General features: G+C 42.8%; 1 protein-coding gene across 1 annotated transcript in view; it reads right to left on the bottom strand.

The window, feature by feature from the left end:
• The window catches only part of LOC107722243 (threonylcarbamoyladenosine tRNA methylthiotransferase-like), a 222,711-nt gene that overhangs the window by 38,853 nt on the left and 164,036 nt on the right, over positions 1 to 19,822 (bottom strand). The window contains exons 10-11 of the mRNA XM_016530527.1: positions 9,214 to 9,394; positions 1,885 to 1,947 (exon numbers count right to left, since the gene is read on the bottom strand). Coding sequence (XP_016386013.1) covers positions 1,885 to 1,947; positions 9,214 to 9,394 — 244 coding nt within the window. The remainder of the gene's footprint in view (positions 1 to 1,884; positions 1,948 to 9,213; positions 9,395 to 19,822) is intronic.

The following is a 19,822-nucleotide window of genomic DNA, read 5'->3' as shown; positions in this document are numbered from 1 at the left end:
CACACACACACACACACACACACACACACACACACACAATTACTCCAGGCACATCTTATTGAGATGCAGGACTGTATCCGAGGGTCATTGCTTTAACAAAATTATTGAAAAAGAGTATATTGAGTTTTTAGTATCTAACTTTAGCAGCTACTAAACACTCAGTCAGAGATGTGTTTTGTGGTTTGTTGTTGCAGGTCTACACCACAACACTTAGTGTTTAAATCTATTTAAACTTTTTTGTCCCATCTGTCAACTTTAACACTAATTATGAAAAGAATATATACAGAAAAGCAAACAAACTGCGTTTCCTTAATAATCGCTGAAGCGGTCAATCCCCCAAACTCCTGTAATAATCAATAATACAGACTACACTGTAACTTAAACATCTCTGATTGGTGGAGCAGTTTTAAAACTCCTCAGATCCACACGAATCACACAGATGCCCTACGCTGGTCCTGCAGATCCATGAATACACCGCAGCAGCTACAGAGCAACAGTGTGTTCTGTGAAAAGCTTCAATCCTCAGAGAGAAAGAGAGAAAGAGAGGGAATTACATCCCGCTCGGGACAGAGAGCAATGAACGCATGACTCCATCATGACAAGGATTACTGACTAATGATCCCAAACCAAGGAGGATATTAATAATAACAGCTGGACAACGGCTAGAAGCTGCAAATTAAACAGTTACTGTGTTCTTATTACTTTTTTTAGCAATGTAAGAACACTATGCATGTGAAGAGAGCGCTGTGGAAACGCCTCAGGAATCACGACCATGTGTAATTACTGCACTAACGGCTGATCACAGGGCTGGGGGCGGGGCTACAATATGCAAATGAGCCTGATCTGAGGCCAGTGGTCTTTGATGCATACACATTTCCATCAAAACAACACAGGCCTCATGAGCTCAGACTGAAGCAAAGCGCATGAGGAACAGATCCGCAACACACACACACAGCAACAGCAAACAATCTGATCAAAATCAAATCACACACACATTTATTACGCGTGTCGTCAGTGGAACACATGCCAGCATTCTGCAGTATTCCTGCATAAATGACACTACTTTAATAGGAAGCTGGCACATAATAAGCAGAATAATGTGATTAAGTCCCTTCTGAGGAGATCAGGAGCGCTGATCTAAATCTGTCTGATCCACACCTACTGTACACACACGCATGGACTCGTGTCAGTCAGAGCTCAAACTGATGAGATGAGCTTCAAATCATGTTTTAATGTGGTCCTGATGAGAGTGACGGAGCGTGGGCGGCTCTGGTGGCACAAACACGCAGGAGACGTGGAAAAAAAACATTAAAGCATTATTATATATTATTAAAGCAAAGACCACCGTCCCTTCAGAAGAGCGACTGTGTTAGTGATGGGATTCACAGGGTTTCTGTAAGACCAGCACACGCTCATCCCGTAGCTATAACGGCTAATTCTGCACGTGCTGCTCAGATTCCACTGAAGCAGTAAAGAAGCTACATTTATAGAAGCTAGAAGCATAACGTATTTAAAAAGCATCACCTTTCATTTCTCTACATCTCTGTTAGCAGCGCTGCTGTTGTCTTTCGTTAATAAAGAGCTTGATTACCGCAGCTCTGATCAGCTACAGTAATGCAGCGTCAGAATGAGACGAGAGCGTTCAGAGACTGCACTGACGTGGGCTTCATGGGTTTCTGCGATGAGCTCAAACTTTAATGATGTCATTAAAACACCACTTCCTGTTCCTGTTCAACAGCACGCCGATATCGCTCATCATTTTACACCTTAGCTTTAGTTCCATAATAACCTCTCTCTCTATGGAATACAACGCACACACACAAAATAAATAAATAAATGAAAACAGCATTAACATCTATATTAAATAAACACAGCTTCTCTTACCTTGTGGTCGTAAGGCTTGTACGAGTGGAAGAGGGCAGAGAGCTCTTTAGTTCTTTGTTTCTTCTGTGAAAGAGAAAAACAACAACAGAACACCAGCGTTAATTAATCTGTTTAAATAAAAACAGAGAGGGAAAAACAAACCAAAATCAAGTCAGTGAACTCTGAAGGCCAACTCGAGTGACGTGAAGACATCAGACAGTGCAACGAGGAGCATTTGAAGGGAAGAACATGAGGATATCAGCCCTCAAGACCTCTCCGTTTCTTCCAGAAGTGCCTATAAAAGCTCATACGTCCCTCATTTGTAATGAAACACAAACGCTGAGCATTGAGGAGATGTGTGATGGATTTTAATGCAGTCACGAGTTAAAGAAAGGCTAATTATGAGCGATTATGCAGCGTCTCGTTGAAGAGAAGTCATGTTTCACAGCCAGTGCGGATGTGAGGAGAACCACTCTATAATATACACATCACATACATGATTCATGAGGGATTTCACATCGTGAAAACGGTGCAGGTGCACAATGACAAACATTTTAGATTATGGCTGTAAGACTCAGTTAAGCTGAAAAACAGTGAATGACGTCACCATTCAGAGGACAATGAAACACTACAGATGCACATTATAGTCATTCTGGACTCTTAACTACTCATATTATGTCAAATAACCAATAGTTAACATCTACCTGAGTGTATAAGAGAAATTGTATATCTAATATTTATTTCCTTTAGGTTGGTTGGTTTTTTTTCTGGCATGAACGGATATAGAAAGACACAAAATACTTCATGTCAGCTGTTATTTATTAGTTTGACATGCTTCATGTGAAAACAGACATCACAACATTATAACTCTGTGTCAATTAATTATATTAAATCTGAATTGAAACATTAAAATTGCGGTTTGTGACATCTGTCTCAAAAACAAGTCAGTATTTAATCAGTACTTCAAAAATGTTCAGGAATGTACAAATTTATGTACAAATCAGTGAGGCATGACTATATTTGATGTTATTTCTGTTGTATGATGAACTAAAGCAAAGCACTGAACTGACAGTTCTAATAATAACAACCAACAGTGGAAAAGCTGATTATCTTCTTGGAAACGATAGAAATAATTCTTTTTTTTTTCATCTGCATTCAGTGATTTTCACTACAAAGACCAGAATGGTCACCAACATATTCCTACAATCCAGAAACACTTCAGCTCATGAGATCTGATGTAACAGATGAACAGAGAACACTATAAACGAGCTCTCCGTGCCGTCCCGTGATCACACGCAGGACTGAGATGCAGACGCGAGAGTGAATCCATGCCCACACCTGCCTAATGACCCCTGTCTGTCCCCTGTGACCCCTCTCTCTCCCTCAGCTAATCAGACCAGAGCCCTCTCCACACGCAGAGCCTCAGGGCTATGAGCAGCTCCACAACACCTGATTCACAGCGCTCAGACTCAGTGCTGGAGTGATCTTTTCTCCTGCAGCACACCTTCTGGAGGTCTGACTCGGACCGAGAGACAATGAGAGAGGTTAGCGAGGTCCGAGATAACCAAGCTTCAGAGAATACGCTCGACCCTCCTCAAATCACACATCTTCATTCGGGGGAATAATAGTAACGGAATTTGATCAAAAAAGATGAACCCCGGAGTGACCTTGAGAAACTCAATATTTCAGTCTATTAGGGCCGGGGTCCTGAGATTACACCGGCCCCAAAGCAGCAGGCCGAGGTGAAAAATCATCTCAATAAGCCAAAGAACTGCTTTCCCCCTTTATTTGAAGTCGTCGCTCAGCCTCACAGATGACGTGCAAGGGCAAGATGGACAAAAGTCACTGTAGGGTTTCCATTTGACTCGAGCAGCTCTCAATGAGACAATCATGTCTTGTGATGCTGTACAGCAGGGAATCATACAGTTCCTCCTCCGCTGGGCCTCGCATGGACTCATGAACACAGCAGTCGGAGGCTTCTGTCAGAAGCAGGGCCGGGCGGTTTTTCTGATTTTATCGATTCATTCGAGTTGAATGTTTTGCCACGATTTTGAATAGAAATATTAGCAAACGTTAGAATTAGAGAGTTTGACTATGCCGGTGATAACAGTAAAGAGTAAAGAACGATTAACCGCTCGCGTGTGACGCGCTCATATCACACAGAATGAGCTTGTGTTGAGAAAGATGCGACACGGCAGTGGAATAAGAAAAACATGCTTATTCCACTGATGGGAGTGAGCTTCTTTTAACTTGAGCAGTGTGTTTTTAGACTGCTGTTTCATGCAAGAGACACGAGCGCAACAGTCAAACACGTCCATGTTTACACAGAAAAAACTGTGGAAAAGCAGCGCAAGCGAATAAAAACCTTTAACTACTACTGTAAGTCTGATATTTCATGTTTGCAACATGGTGACAGACTGAAAGCTGCTGTTCGTTGTTTTTACAGAACATTTATAGTTAATGATACTCTACTGGTGTTATACCTTCAGTCGTTCTGAAATTGAATTACCTTGACTTTTGAGATTTTTAAAGCATTTTCCTCGCATTATTTCTGAACATATAATATGTGTAAGACAAGTTTGTACAAGATGTAGTTTTAGTTCATGCATCTATTCTGCAAAGATATTTATCAAGTGTTTGTTTAACATTTACTTCATGTGTTCTGCACTCGGAACAGAATTGTCTTTAACTAGAGGGTTAATAAAGAACAAGTTACTTGAATCATGTTGTTGTTACATTTTCAAGTTGACTAGTTACAAATCACGAATCAGTCAAACGTTATGAAAAAATTGAGATTTTAATTTTTTGCCATAACGCCCAGCCCTAGACAGAAGTGACCGGAGTTCTAGCTTCGGCTAGTTTAGAAACGGCATGCGGACAGTTAACTGCAGCTCTGACAGGAATATGAGCTCTGCAGAGCGCGCCAGGAGTCGTCCTCGTTACTCAACATGAGTATCGACCGCTGCGTGTCTATAAATATTCAACAGCAGAAGACGAGCTGATCGTGATCGTGTGAGGCTTGGCTTTGCGCAAAGCGTGAAAACGTCTCCAGCAGATGGAGATCATATAGAGACATGTTGCTATTCATAAATCCAAACTGAACGCGCATCTGTCACCGCAACAATGATGAAGGACGGCACCTCGTATACTGTCCACCTGCTCGGCTCACAACACAAACACATCAGTGGATGTAATGGACACACGAGTCTGAGTCCTGCAGTATACTGTACGCTGCACAGTGACATCCAGCAGCATGCAACAGAACCCACCGTTAGCAATACTCTATCCCACAATGCAATGCATGCAACTTCAAGAAACATTTCTGATTATGATCAATGTTGAAAACAGTTGTGCTGCCTAATATTTGTGTGGAAACTGGGATGCATTTTATTTTTCAGGATTCACAGAACAATAGTCTGCATGTGGTGTTGAGCTCTCTCCTCCACAGGAAGTGCAGTGATGTCACTTCCTGTTCCCATCATGCCTTTCTGTCACAGTCAGTCTCACAGACCACACAAGACCTCAGGATCTGCATCACCAATCCCTCTGACACAGTCCAGAAAGGACTCAAACAGTCTGAGATGACGCACGGGGCAGATAACAAGCCAGCTGTAGATCTGGACACTTCTCCGTGGTGGAAATGAAGAGTCTGTTTTGGCCCAAGTGTGAGCGACTCCGGCTTAGTTGTTGTTTTGTTCCAGTCTTCCCCATGAAGCTAGCATCGGTCGCTCCAGGTCTCGCCCATCTGTCTTTGTTTTAAGATGAATGTGTTTTCACATGTGCTGGGTATTCCTCACCGATCCCTGTGCAAAACCAGCAGAAGCTTGGAATCCAAATCCCCTTAACTCTGACTGGAGGACGCTGCTTAATTTCCCCTGGTTAAAGACGAGCTGTCAAGGTAAACACCTGTCTGGCTGGTAAGAGCAGCATTCCAGGAGATCATGCCAATTTATCTCCGCTAACCCTTCCCTCCCGCGGGAGTAATTACAACGGTCTGGAGGCTCCCAGTTTTTCCAGCTCCGCCTGCGTGCCAGATCTGCTCGGCCCGAGCGACCGTCTGACGCTGATAACACGAGGCCATCCATTACGCTCACCGCCCCATTCATCACGCCGCGGCGGCTGCTGTGAGACGGGCTAAACGCTGAGGATCCTTCGGTCCCAGACAGACACCTGGAAGTGTTATTAATGCACCGTCCCGCCAGAGCTGACCGTCTCTGAAGGGTCTGGGAGAGGGCTGCTCTTGTGTGGATGCAGCAGGTGGGTCTGGGATGAGATCTGTTCCTCCATGCTAGAGCGAACATCTCCTCTATCAGAAGAGCTGATCTGACCCGCAACACCAGCAGCAAACACACAAGAGCTCCATCACAAACACCTCCATGACACGCTATTATACATGCCATTGAAAGGGAATGATTCCAATGCCCTAAAACTAGTGTTTCAGTTTTAGTCTTAGTACCGTGTTAAATGTCCTTGTTAGTTTTTATCACATTTAGTCAACCTTATCCTATTTAGTTTTAGTCAATGAAAACGACATTTTAGCAATAAGATTATTATTAATTAACTGTACAGCAGTATTAATTTTGGCAGCCATTTTTTTATTTAGTCTTACTCAAATGTACTCAAAATTATAATCGTAAAGATTGTTGTCATTTGAGAAATGTACATTTGCATTTCCGGTATTGCACTTTCTCCAGTAAGCACAAATCAATAGAATGTGGAATCATACATGGTTTATTTTCCCTCATCTAGTGTACTGATTTATTATAGGCTTTTTATTATATAAATTAATACCAAAGACGTATGCACTCTCTCTGTCTACATTATGAAAACTGGTCAAAACAAATTAAAACATTGAAATATTTCTCTATTAAAACAACAGCGGCTGAGTAAGTGCATTTATACAGCGACCACAATCGCAAACAATACAGTCGAGATCTCGTGACAGAACACAGACCGGCTGAGTGATGTTTTTATTTAGATGCTAAACTCCAGCGTGTTTGTTTTTCAGGTCGTCTGCGGCGGCGCTTCTGCAGTGAGGAGCGAGCGCGTGCGCATGGGTGCCAGATTGCTTAAAATAAGCAAAACACCGGGCAGAAAATGAATGAATGTAACAGCGAAGCTCTGATTCTGGGATTAGAACTCTTGATATCTGGCAACCGCACTCATGAGAGCTGCGTGTAGAGCAGTCTGCAGTAACATTTTGTCTCCTTTTTTGATGAAAATAAGAGGTTTTTGGTAAAGTTTTTATCTTTTGGAATACATTTTAGTCTCGTCTTATTTCATCAATGAAATTGCATGTTGATATAGTCTTAGTTATCGTTTATTGACCTTATTGTCGTCTTGTCTTAGTCATAGGAAAAAAGCTCGTCAATGAACATTTTTCGTCATAGTTTTCGTTAACGGAATTAACACTACCTAAAACCTCTATTGGATTGCTTAAACAAATCCAAAACAGAGATGGGTATGATACTCAGAATCTTAATTTGGAGCAGTTATGTTGCTTTCATAAACCGGTTGAAAAAAACCTGGGTGTGCTATTTGATCCCTTACGTTTGATAAACAGATAATCTTGATTGTAAAATACAGCTTCTACCATCTAAAGCTTTCGGCAAAAGCAAAGCCTTGGCTCTCTTGCAAAGATTTTGAAAAGGTAATCCATGCCTTTATCTCTACCCGTCTTGATTCCTGCATCTCTCTCTACAATATGTAGGAATAAACAAACCATCGGTTTCTCGACTTCAAATGGTGCAACATTCTGTGGCGAGACTTCTGCTGGGTGTACGAAACAAGAACATCACCCCAATTTTAATGTCTCTTCATTGGCTTCCTGTCCACTATAGAATTGACTTTAAGATTATTTTAATTGTTTTTAAATCTTTACACGGACTGGCACCAACATATCTGTCAAATCTGTAGCTCTTACACGATCATCTGATCAGAGGCTGCTGACTGGAGCAAGACTAAAAATGAGAGGATCTGGTCTTTTCTGTGTTGCCCCTAAACTGTGGAATAGTCTTCCACTGTGTATCAGAACTGCTAAAACACTGTCAGATTCTAAGGCTTAGTTAACAACTCATCTTTACTGTATTACAGATATTAATTTAATCACTTTAAATTGTTTTGCTCTGTTTTGTTTAGAATGTTGTTCTATGTGTATTAATGTAAAGCACTTTGGTCAACTTTAACTGTGCTCTAGAAATAAACGGACACTGACGATACGATAATGGAACTGACAAATCAGTGATTGGATTCTCAGTAACGGGCAATCCCGTCTCCATTAGAGCTCATCTCTATTCAGTTCTATTCAGATGTTTCACCCTACAGTAGCATGTGGGGCGGATCGATCGGAGCTGGAACAGCCAACAACACAAATGACACATGAAGAAGCTTTCCATAAAAGAAACATGCCAGACGTTTGATGAAAGATGAAGTGGTGGTGACAGTCACGCCTCACACAGTCCAACACACGACAGCGGACAGCGGAAACACTCAGACCTACATTAAATCAGAGCACGCTGATGCTAACGAGGGCCACACCAACCACTGAAACACAGAACAAGGTGTGTATATTAGAACCAGCACCAGGCCCCATGTGTGAAGCTGCTCTTCCTCTAATAGTGTGAGCTTCATTAGTCAGTTTAATTGTAATCGCTGAGAAACATCTGGGAGACGTCTGCCTACAGCTGCATTACATAATGAAGAGTAATCGACAGGAAGATTCGCATTTCCAGTCATCTGGAAGCATTTGTTCACAGGTAAAGGTGATCGACTGTAGTGTAACCGGTGCTGTTACACCAGAAACAGGTCAGGCTTCAACACCATCAGCAGTCTGTCACAGTCATCAGATGCTATTACACCTTAAGAAGAAACACAAGCTGTAATGCAGCTGAAATCATGCAAGAAGCTAAACAAAGCCATTCACATGATCTTAAATGTGCAGTATTTTCCCTCTCACGAATCAGTCTAAAGCCTGTTTCATCGAATACAGTATGAACGGCTAAATTAGTTGTTAATACAAGTGCAAGATTTTCAAAAGAAAAAGAAAAACAACTATCAATCTTTGAGTTTTTAGTCAGGGAGTTTAATGAGTGAACGAGTGGGAAAGTGAAATGCAAGCAAGCAGCAGTATGAGATGTACATCAAGACACTACATTCCCAGTCTGGTAGGAACTTCACGTTGTAGGAACCGCATTGAATCTTCTGTAGAAACTCCAAAGAAACTAGTAATGATCAATTGCATTCATTTATTGAATTTACTGAATTTAATTTTTTTTTGTGTAATGATATGTGCAGATCACTTTTTCAGTTTGTACTTTTAATTCATAATAAATCCACTTGTTAACATCTCACCACGTGCGCTGGAACCTGCTCCATCTTGGCCGCTGGAGTCCCAGGTCGCGGGTAGAACTGGTTGATGAAGAGGCTGGGAAAGCGGTACTGCCTCACCAGCTCCATCGTCTGCTCAAAGTCCTCCTCCGTCTCACCTGGGAAACCGCAGATGATGTCTGTGGCAATAGTGATGCCTGGAACCCTACGGGAGACAGACACAAGAGACACAGTGTAATGAACAAGCGTGAAAACGGTCTGTGCAACACAATGCAGTCACTGCAGCTAGTGAATGTGATTGTGTGTGTTCTCACACGTCTCTCAAGAACCTTATATTAGCAGCCTCAATAACCATCGACTACCGGCCACCGCTCTGATTAAATTAGGAGCACTGCAAAGGAATCCGTTCATTGATTTCTTAGTGCATGTGCTCTGTGATCATTGATCTTTAACCTACAGGAAATAAATCAATCCGGAAGCTGGCTTGCAAGTAAGCGGCTCTATTGACAGGAAGTTCAGTGTGGTCAGTACTAGACTCGTTCGTCATGTGACAACTTTTGAAAACACGGCTGGCATTCATCAGCCAATAAAATGCATGAATCGTGAACAGGAAGAGGTCAGATGATTTTAAAAATTATGGAAAGTACAAAAAAATTAAATAAAATAAATCTAGAAAAACAGACCGAACATGCTGAACCTAATGTGCAAAATGTGTGTTCTTACTTCTGAAACACTCATAAGCTTGATGACCTGTGGCCTTGATGTGGAGGAAATTACTAAAATTATTGTGCCATCAATGAAACATAACCACTCTATTTCCTGATATCTGGTAGATCTTCTTTCCTCATGATATTATTCCATTATCCAGCCACACTGCTTTCATAACTCTCACCTCCCCCCCAATTGTTAGTCATGGAATCCCTGATGTCGGCCCGCTGCAGCGCTTAATACCCTCAACGTGTTTTTGCAGCGTTGAGCAATGTAACCAATCACAGATATATCTGTTGATTTCTTAAACGCAATGGCCAATCAGAACATTTTGTCAGAATTCACTCACCATTGGCAATGGACGGAACATAAAATATGTTGATTTAATTCTGGAACCGGTCCCGGCCAAACCTCCACAGACAGCGCGCGTCCCGAGCGAGATACGGACCAAAAGCGTGTGTAAACTTTATTGAGATTGGGACATATTAACCAGTAATTTCATTTCATTTCCAGTAACGGACGGTAGAAAGTTCAGCAATGAATGGTGTGCGATTTATGACACAATATAGACCCACAACTGATCGTTTATTTTTTCCTCACGTGTCTCGCCTTTGGTAACAACGATTCAAAACGGAAACATTTCAAGTGAGACGGGAAAAAGACACGGAAAACTTCAGTGAACATCAGAAATGCAGTGTGCACATTTCTGGTTAAAAAAGAAAGACCATCAACTGACAAACGGGAAGCATCACCATTCAAGTCAGCATGAAGAGCCAGTGCTTTTTTTTTCTTGCCCCCCCCCCCCGACTCAAGAGTCAAATGTCGCCCATGTCCACACATATATTCATCTCCACTTATTAGCCTAGTCCACCATAATGCACATTCTTAACTATATTAGGGTCCTCTTTATATTTCTTGCATATGATATTGTTCAAACGTTGGCCTTCATTAATATTCACGAGGACCTGTAGGCATTAATGTGTCTGGCTCTTCCCAAAGGAAGAGTTACTGATAGGCACGGTGGAGGGCACGCTAATATGAATTCTGTTGCTTTTCCCCCCCTTCCATCTCTCGTTTGTCTCAGCGACCAAACAACAAGCTTTAGTACAAGAGGAAATTCACGAAGAAGCCATCAGAAAAGCCCCCCGAGCTCTGTCAATATGATGGAAAACAGTCAGTTCTAGGATGTGTGACCAACAGGGAGTTTGGTGTCAAAGGAGCAGTGTGGAAAAACATTGATAATCGTTCAATTAGTAGGAGGATATTTGACTGAGAATGATTAAAAAAAACAAAAACAAGAACAGAACAAACAGAAGACCAGCAAAACCAAATAAGTAAACATTCTCATATTGAACACTGTTATGCACTCGAGGATGCCTTCATGTAACATCCTGAGACTAGTTAAGGCTAGTGCTGGTTTTATCCAGTATTCTTTCATCCACGGGACACAAAGAAAGAGCTTTTTTTGTAGAATCCACTGGTCATTTCTTTCTATCACGTGAATGAGTGGAGACTTTCAGGCGGAGCTTTCAAGCTTAAAAAATAACACAAAAGCATAATGAAGCTATCAAGTGTGGACACTTACATATCTTTCCATGCCATCACCTAAGCTGAACCAGAAGCAGAGACGGCACTGACAAGTTCATTTCAAAATGAACAGAAGAAAAACCCTTTAACAACAAGATTTTTGGCAAGGCACTGTTCTTGATATGACACATATTGGGCATTAGGTCCATTTGGTTCTTATTCACTACTGGAACAAGTGCACACGGCCCTTCCTTAAGAAATAAATCTGTGGTAGTTCAGGACATAATTGATCTGAACATCTCAGGATGACACGATAGCAAATTAGAAGTGCATTAGAGGAACCAGAGGCTTCACAACTCCTCATCTTCCCATCTCGAGTGAAGAAGCCTTGATAGTTCATCAGCAAGCACTGCACTAGAGAGCCAGCGTGACAGACTACTTCCCTCTAAATCCATTATGTTTCCCAGCTCTTCAGCCTCTCCATCCTTCTGTGGAGAAAAAGAAGAAAGCGAATGACTGAATTGGATCCTCTAAAGCGAGCAGACTCTTTCGGCGTCTGCTATCCCACAATGGTTGCCTGTGTGTGCTGGCAGATGGAGGCCCTTTGATGCTTTGTTGGCTTGTTGGACATGATTGCACTCCACTCCGTTTTTGGGCTTATTAGAAAGCATCGCTCCCGGGGTCACGGTCACAGCCCACAGCAGCTCCCGTCCCTTGCATTCGTGCTGTGTAGTCAGTTACAGCCAAGCGAACGCCCCAGACCTGAACTACAAAACACTGACATGAAAGGCCGAGGTCTCGGCCTGGAGGAGATCCAGAAGTGCAAATGTTGCAAAGCAGTTAATGAGATGCATTGAAGGAATATAAATAGCAGCCTCCACAGGAACTGCTTTCACAATGACCGTCCTAGAAGCTTGAATAGTACATGTTGGCAAACAAACATGGTCTTGTTTGTTAATCAGCCACCCAATCAGAAACGCACACACCAACCAAGCGGACCCAGATTGTTTGGCCATTTCATGTGAACCATGGCGCAAAAAGAGAATGAGAACATTTAATTAGAAACAAAGTAGCGAGAGTGACAAGTGGCACACTGTTTAAGAGTATGTGAGCATTAACAAGCATCTAAATGTCCAAAGGCCACACAAAACAAATGAGAAGTGCACAAATAATGGCTTTAGCACACGACAAAGGGCACAGTTCTCAGGAAGAAGCAATGCAGCCGAGCAACCCCAGTAACAGAAACTTGACTCTCAGCTGAATCAAATGAAAAGAAACAGGAGACCCGAGACTCGCTCTCTGGTGCTCGGTCTCCAGCTCTGCTTCAGAACGAACAGTAATAGGAGCTTCATGAAGCCCGGAGAGGTCCCGCTATGTGTTTTGGGGTCAAGGTTTGGTGGATGGGTAAAACAGTTTCTCCTGTATCTCTCAGCCCATCAATCTCTTGTGCCAGAACCTTTTGGCCCCTGTCCCTGCGGTGGATCCAATTACTGTCTGGCATGAAGCTGGCAGAAGCACCATTACCCTGGGTCAATGGCAGGTCTTGCAAGAATAGATCAAGTAAGCTTTCTCAAAAACACTGCATGAGGTTCCCTATAAATGCATCAATATCTTCCTACTGAAGCGTATGTACCTTCATTGTGTTTGTGTATTGAGGGTGCTGTGATTGAGAGCAGTGTAGATGGAGCAGTGAGGATTCTAGATGGGACTCTGTCAAACTCTAATGAGCTCAGGCTTGGGCAGGACCAGCAGATTCCCCACAGAAAGCTCCTGTGCATCAGCTGGAATCAGACCTAATGAAGGGTGATCTGCCATGTCGCTCCTGACAGCACAACATCAAGTGCTTCGCATTTTGCCTAGAATCTCAATCATAATGCAAGTAAGGAATTCCTCAAAATATGAAAACAATAAATGCAAACAGGGCCATCTCAGTCAAATACTACATGGAGTTTATGGCCTTATAGTCCAGCCTTTCATACATTTTTCAATAATGCATATTAAAAATCTTGGAGTGTAATGAATGGAAGGCATGCGATCCTGGTCGAATCCAGATCCTAGTGTTGTCTTACGGTCACATGCTCTGACGGTACATGAGAGCTTCATGCTAGACAGAGCCAGGACAATGGACATGCACATGAGCAGAGCTGGAACTTTCATAAAATTAACAAGACAAGAGTGGTCCTTCAACTAACTTCCCTTCAGGTAATGTGTGATGAGAGCAGGTTCATCTAAGAGCAAACAACAGAATTCACCATTCAAACACACTGCCTTTCACTCCCTGTGTTTACACTTTATTCCTACCTGCACTTAAACTCGCTGCAGAACGTTTCCCAGCGGGGCTTAAATCCATTTAATTAAAAGCTACTGGATATCGTCAAACTTTGAATTAGATTGGCTAGTGTGGGGTTAGGCTTTATGAGAAGAATTCACTCTCCGCAGTGAATTATTCTAATTTCTTTGTTTGCGGAGGCTCTGAAGGTGTGGGCCGGCGTAAAATACTTCTCCAGGCGTGAAGCTGCTTTCAGAGCTGCGTATTTGCACAACAGATGTACGCGAGCGCTCGGGATGAAATGAAGGCGCAAACAACGGGACGACTCGGCTAAAATAAAAGGAGCAGGGATAAGAGGAGACCAGGCAATCTGTGAAGGTAAACATGGCCTTGAGTTAAAATCAGAATTCAGCTCACTGCACGTCTATGATCATGAACGTTAGATGAGAGCTGCAGATGTGTGTATTTGTGACGTTTTGATACGCACTGTCAGTTCAACAGTGTTGTGGAGTAACTACTTGAAAGCACTGGCACTTCTAACTTAACTACATTTTCAGTGTCATGAGAGTAGAGCAACAACAGCTTTTTCAACAAGAACATTTTTCCAACAGGTATGTGACTTTAAAGAACTATACAAGCACAACTGTACATGCTCTTTATTTTTCACACTTATTTCACATTGAAGTTTTGAAGATTCCTTCATTTAAAAACCTGCAGTGTTTCTGAGTCAAGGAATTGCTGCTCCAAATAAACTGCAATTGATATAATTGTACATTTATAAGCTAGTTATTTAATAAAAGAAGCTAATTGCTCATTAAAAATAGCAGCTTGACTATGGTTGCAGTATTTTAAAACATTAGAAACTTTTAGCTTTTTAAAGGGTACCTATTATGCCCCTTTTTACAAGATGTAATATTGTTCTTGGGTGTCTGTGAAGTGAATGTGTCTGTGAGGTTTCAGCTCTAAATACCCCACAGATCATTTATTATAACAGCTGGAAAATGTCATTTTTGGGGTGTGTCTAAAAAAGAGCTGTTTTGGTGTGTATCACTTTAAATGCAAATGAGCTGCATATTCCCGCCCCGTCTCCAGAAGAGAGGTAGCGAACACGTCTCTCTGCACTGCAAACATTTACCTATAAACAGCTGGTAGAAGCAACATGACTGAGAGCGAGAGAACCGGTGTTCAGCCGGACATTTGGGAAGCCAAACACACTGAAAGAGGGACGAAACAGCGCGATGTTACAGAGCTAATAAAGCGCGGCGATGCTCACTTAAAATACTTCGATAACGTACGCACACAAATACAGTTAAAACACTAAGCACTATAACGACATGACATTCACAAAGCAGCCTGGAGTGGAATGATTTGCACAGACAGACATAAACGTATTTAGGTAGATTTTGAGGCACATTACCTTGAAAAACAGAAGTAATCCACTGCGTCCTCAGCAGCTCAGATGTTGGGAGAAAATGAAGACTCTTATGTTCAGTCTTACATCCAAACACAGAGCACCGGGATTGCTTACGAGACGTTGTTGACGTTACAGCTGCTCGAGCGCAGAGAACATGGAGGAACGCGTACAACCAACACAACAGCTGAGGGAGGAAACTACAGTAATGCAGGACTGTCAGTCAGCAGCTGGGGGCGGGGCCTAAGCAATGTGATGTCATATTGCTCAGAGCATCAAAACGGCAGGCCTAGTGAGACTGACTTGGTTTAAAGGGGGTTAAAAACTGAGGAGTGGGTGGATTTTTATCATTGTAGGGTGGTTGTGTTCACACGCTGCCAACACACACTTATGTCCAAAGGTAAATGTAATGTAATGTAAAAGTGGATTTTGCATAATAGGTGCCCTTTAAACCACTGCTGTTTGAGTGCAATACTGTCTACTGTATGAATGTGAGCCTGAAAGTCACTAGAATAACACAGCCTAAAGCTTCTCTACAAATAACCAACCCTCCATTCATTCTCAGACACACCTCTTCCAGCTCGTCCCTTCGAACGCCACTGATGAGAGATCAATTACAGAGAAGTGTCAGTGAGGAGCTGGCCTGCCTCATCATTTAGTCATCTATGGAGCGTTCCAGACGCACGATTGATCCAATCACTCCCTGGGTATGTGCAGTTCATCCAAGAGAGCGCAGGACATGTGAAAGAATGTGGACACAGTCATTTGGATTTGTGCACAATCTATAATTTCATATTAGCACAAGACACACAGACGCACTGACGGCTTTCACATGCACCGCTCCAGAGATCCATCCATAACAAACCTCACTGTACAGCACACTCAGCTCCAGCGTCACATACAGAAGTCAAGAGCAGCTGTGTCCACAAACCCACTAATGCAATGAACCCAGACAGAACTCTCTCTATATGAACTCTGAACCAAAACTTTATCTGAGCAACACACAGACAGTGAAGCTCACGTGAGGCGCATTTCAATTGATTCCAATAGATTACAACGCTAGAATGTTTGCTAAGCTAACAACCTGACACTCTCATAAGTATAAACATACAAACACTCATCCTAATTTAATTGATCTATTTTAATTAGACTGAACTGCTTTTTAACAGAAGACGTTAGAAGTAAGCATAATTAGAGTATGCCTTCACAACAATGCGTTAAAACGCTGTAGGCAGCTCACGAGGTTCTGGGACTGAGCATATAACTTAAGCCCTATTCGCACAGGATTAGTATTACCTGGTGACCTCCAGTCATTTGTAATAATTGCGGAGGTTGTCTGTGATCTTAATCCCGTGCGAATCGGCCATGTCTGTAAACACACACACACACACACACACACACACACACACACACTCCTAAATCTCTCTCTCTCGAATGCATTACCCTAGCATTGATTCAACACAAGCTAATTCAAGTTCAAGATGATTATGTAAAAGATAAAAGCTAGATTGTCCTTTATAACAGATTATACAACAGTTCGTTCTGGTTCTCAAATCTGATTGGTTGAGAACCGTGGTAATCATAGAGTAGGTTAGTTAATATAAGAAGAAACGTCTAGCTTAGCGGTCTCTCTCTCATTTGGATGCATGTCTTGTTGCTCTCTTATAACCTCATTATTTCTCACTAATAACCGAACTGAAGCAGCACATGCCCTTGATATGTATTATAAAAGTGACGCATGTTTAACTGTCAACTTGAGCTTTGAATCCGTGGCGGAAGGAAGTAGTTCCGCACAAAAGAGGGTTTTATTAGGCACTCCGTTGTTTCTTGTTTAATTACACACGTTCCGTCGAACTGTTGCATAAACGCAATATCACTCGAGTCAGCGGCCTCGTGCCTCTGGCCTAATCACAGCCGCTGATATAGAGCCGGTATCGCTCTCGTACTCGAGTGATATTGCTCATTCATCACGCTCTTAAACAGCTTCAGTCTGGTTGTGTTAGTATCCGGCAGCTCTGGCTCTGAGCGCTGCAGGTTTGTGAAGCAGCGCTGCTTCTGCGCGAGCCGTGTGGTCTGTTTCTCTCGCGGGGAGGCCAGGCTTTCTAATTAAAGCTGCATATTGAGCTGTCTGTGCGCATTATCTGCTGGCCTCACTTCTGCGCTTTCACTCTACACTCTTTTACACTCATGGAAAGTGACCTTCGCTGGTTTTCACACACTTCGTGGAACGCATACGTGTCGTGTTTGTTCTTTCTCTCCTGCGGTCACTGAGAGCAGGGTCACATTCTCATCTCAAATCTCCAGCATGAGACACATCTTCTTAAAGCTCGTCTGAAAGCGTACCGTTTTATCAGCGCTGAATTCACAGCGGCGGCAAATTCCCTCAAAAGAGCTGCATCAAAGTGTGTGAGAGTTAGGAGAGGAAAACTGAGGCATCCAGGCCAGCAGCCGTCATTAAAGAATAACAGAAGCAGAACAGATCACAGGCAGCCCTGCAAAAATGACCCTCTTGACGAGTGCACTTCTCCCCTGGGCTCGGGCTCTTCAGGCTGTCGGAGGCTCCTCTCATTCACAGGAGCTGGAGTAATGGACTTTTTGTTGGCCTCCTGCCTGAAGTCTCAAGACCGCGTGTCCTGTGAGAGCCGTCGGTCACTACAGACACGTAAAGCACACGCATATGGACTCCTTTCTGAACAGAATTCAACTGCAGCGTGTAAAAGTGTATTTCAGCTTTCAAAGTAAAAAAAAAAAAAACAGTGAACTGAAGCACACAGAATTACAGTGTTTGCATGTTTTTAATGAGCAGGCCAAAATATTCTACTCTCATTTCTACGTCTTATTTTACTTTATTTTCAGTAGACCATGTTTCTCGTGCACTATATCCACATTCTCTGAAGTTATGACAACTCCTGTGTGAAGAACAGAATGAAAATGGTTTTCCGATCACCTCGCAGTTTGTCCAAATATTCAAATACAGTCAGTAGATGTCACAGCGGCTCTGAAGCCCTGATGCTCCACAGCTCAATACTGCACAGAATCATATGGGTCTGTCACATCATCAGTGAGTAAATGAGGAGATTTTCAAGTGTATTAACTCTTTAACTTTACATCTTGGAGTTGCTTTTATTCTGCTTTGCTGAATAAACCCACTAGTTCACAGTGCTTGCTCTTCTCCGGTGAAGGCATGGTGTCCTCTGGTTCTCTATGGTCTTCTCTTCTACTGACAAGGCTGCTTTATTTCCTCTCTCAACACAACTGATATTTCCCTCCTGTCGTCAGGCCTGAAGACTGAAGGAGGATCAGCAGTCGTGTGTTCACAGCTGTATTTTCCAGAAAGATGTGTGAAGGACAGACTCGTGTCTGAGTAGAAATGACTATTAAATTAAATGATGGTTGAAAACAGTTTTGAGGATGCAAAGGTCACTGACTAAATGTAAAACACGGTGAAATAATGAAGTTTCCCCTTCAAAGACATCTGATTGCTTTCCACAACTTCATCAAAAGCAGCAAACTACACAGCAAGTCTCTTCACCGTACCATGATGCATCTGTATGCGCGTCTGTCTGACGCATTTAAAAGCTATAGCTCGAAAGTATTTCCAAAGGTCACTTTTAGATTAAAAGTGTGTTATCAGACAACTGTTTCTCAGGGAAGCAGTGTTGTTGAAAACATCCGTCTCCGACGTTCTCTGGATTTCCAGTGCAGAGGTCACCATCAGCCCACAAAATAATTAACCGCTCAAAGCAATCAGTTTACCATTTCACAGAAACCCAGGAGCCGGACGTCTCACTGGAGCTGCCGCACGCTTCATTAGCCCAGCCGGAGGAGTATAATGGGGGCCGTGGGACGCAGGGATCGTAATATATACTTTCAATTAGCTGACCGCCGACCGGCATGAGAGCCGCGTTTAGACCGGACAGCTCATCGCCCTCCGCAAGCGACCGCGACGGGTCAGCCGTGTGGAACATCGAGTCCTCTGGATCTCTTTATTTTAATGTAACGAGAGCTGTACGGAGGAGGCTGAGGATCACTGGAGAGCGTACAGTACGTGAACACTGATGGGATGGGCTGAGAGCGTACAGTAGGACTTCATTTAAAGGAAACGTGTTCGACACAATCGATCAGACAGAGTCTCTCACCGCACAGAGTGAACGTGACTCTTCACCCCATACTGACGCTACATGAAAATCACTCCCTACAGCTCTCCTTTGGACACTGTGCTTTAAATACATGAGGTTTCGAAAGTAAAATCTCCATCCTTAATTTGAGTCCTAAGCAATGAGACTCTTTCCTCCTCTTCATAATGTCAGCCCTTCGGCGAGTATTTCTCAGATTAAACCACTGATTTATTTCTCATTACGCCTGACAAAAGCAGTCTTTTTCCACACTGGCTCTGATCAGAATACCTGATCTCCAGCTTGAGCCGAGGGGCCTCTCGCTGTCCGAGCTGCTCATTCACACCACTTACCCATAAATAACAGCAGTGGGCTTTCACTGACAGACTGGCTTTTGAGACATCAGAGAAATCAGCAGGTTCATCTGGAGATGCTTGAACCGGTGCAGAAGAAACGACTGGTGACAAACTTCTGATCAGAATTACAAAAACATGACATTTCAGCTCTAAAGAGAGTTCAGAAGACAGTTTGAGCTCACGTCTGACAGGAGTCCAGCTGAACACATGAAGCACATGGAAACACACACACACACACACACACACA

The sequence above is a fragment of the Sinocyclocheilus rhinocerous genome, unplaced genomic scaffold, assembly GCF_001515625.1.
Source record: "Sinocyclocheilus rhinocerous isolate Xijiao unplaced genomic scaffold, SAMN03320098_v1.1 scaffold1506, whole genome shotgun sequence".
Taxonomy (NCBI): Eukaryota; Metazoa; Chordata; class Actinopteri; order Cypriniformes; family Cyprinidae; genus Sinocyclocheilus; species Sinocyclocheilus rhinocerous.
The sequence above is the reverse complement of the archived record's forward strand: the minus strand, read 5'-3'. Positions and strand labels throughout refer to the sequence as shown.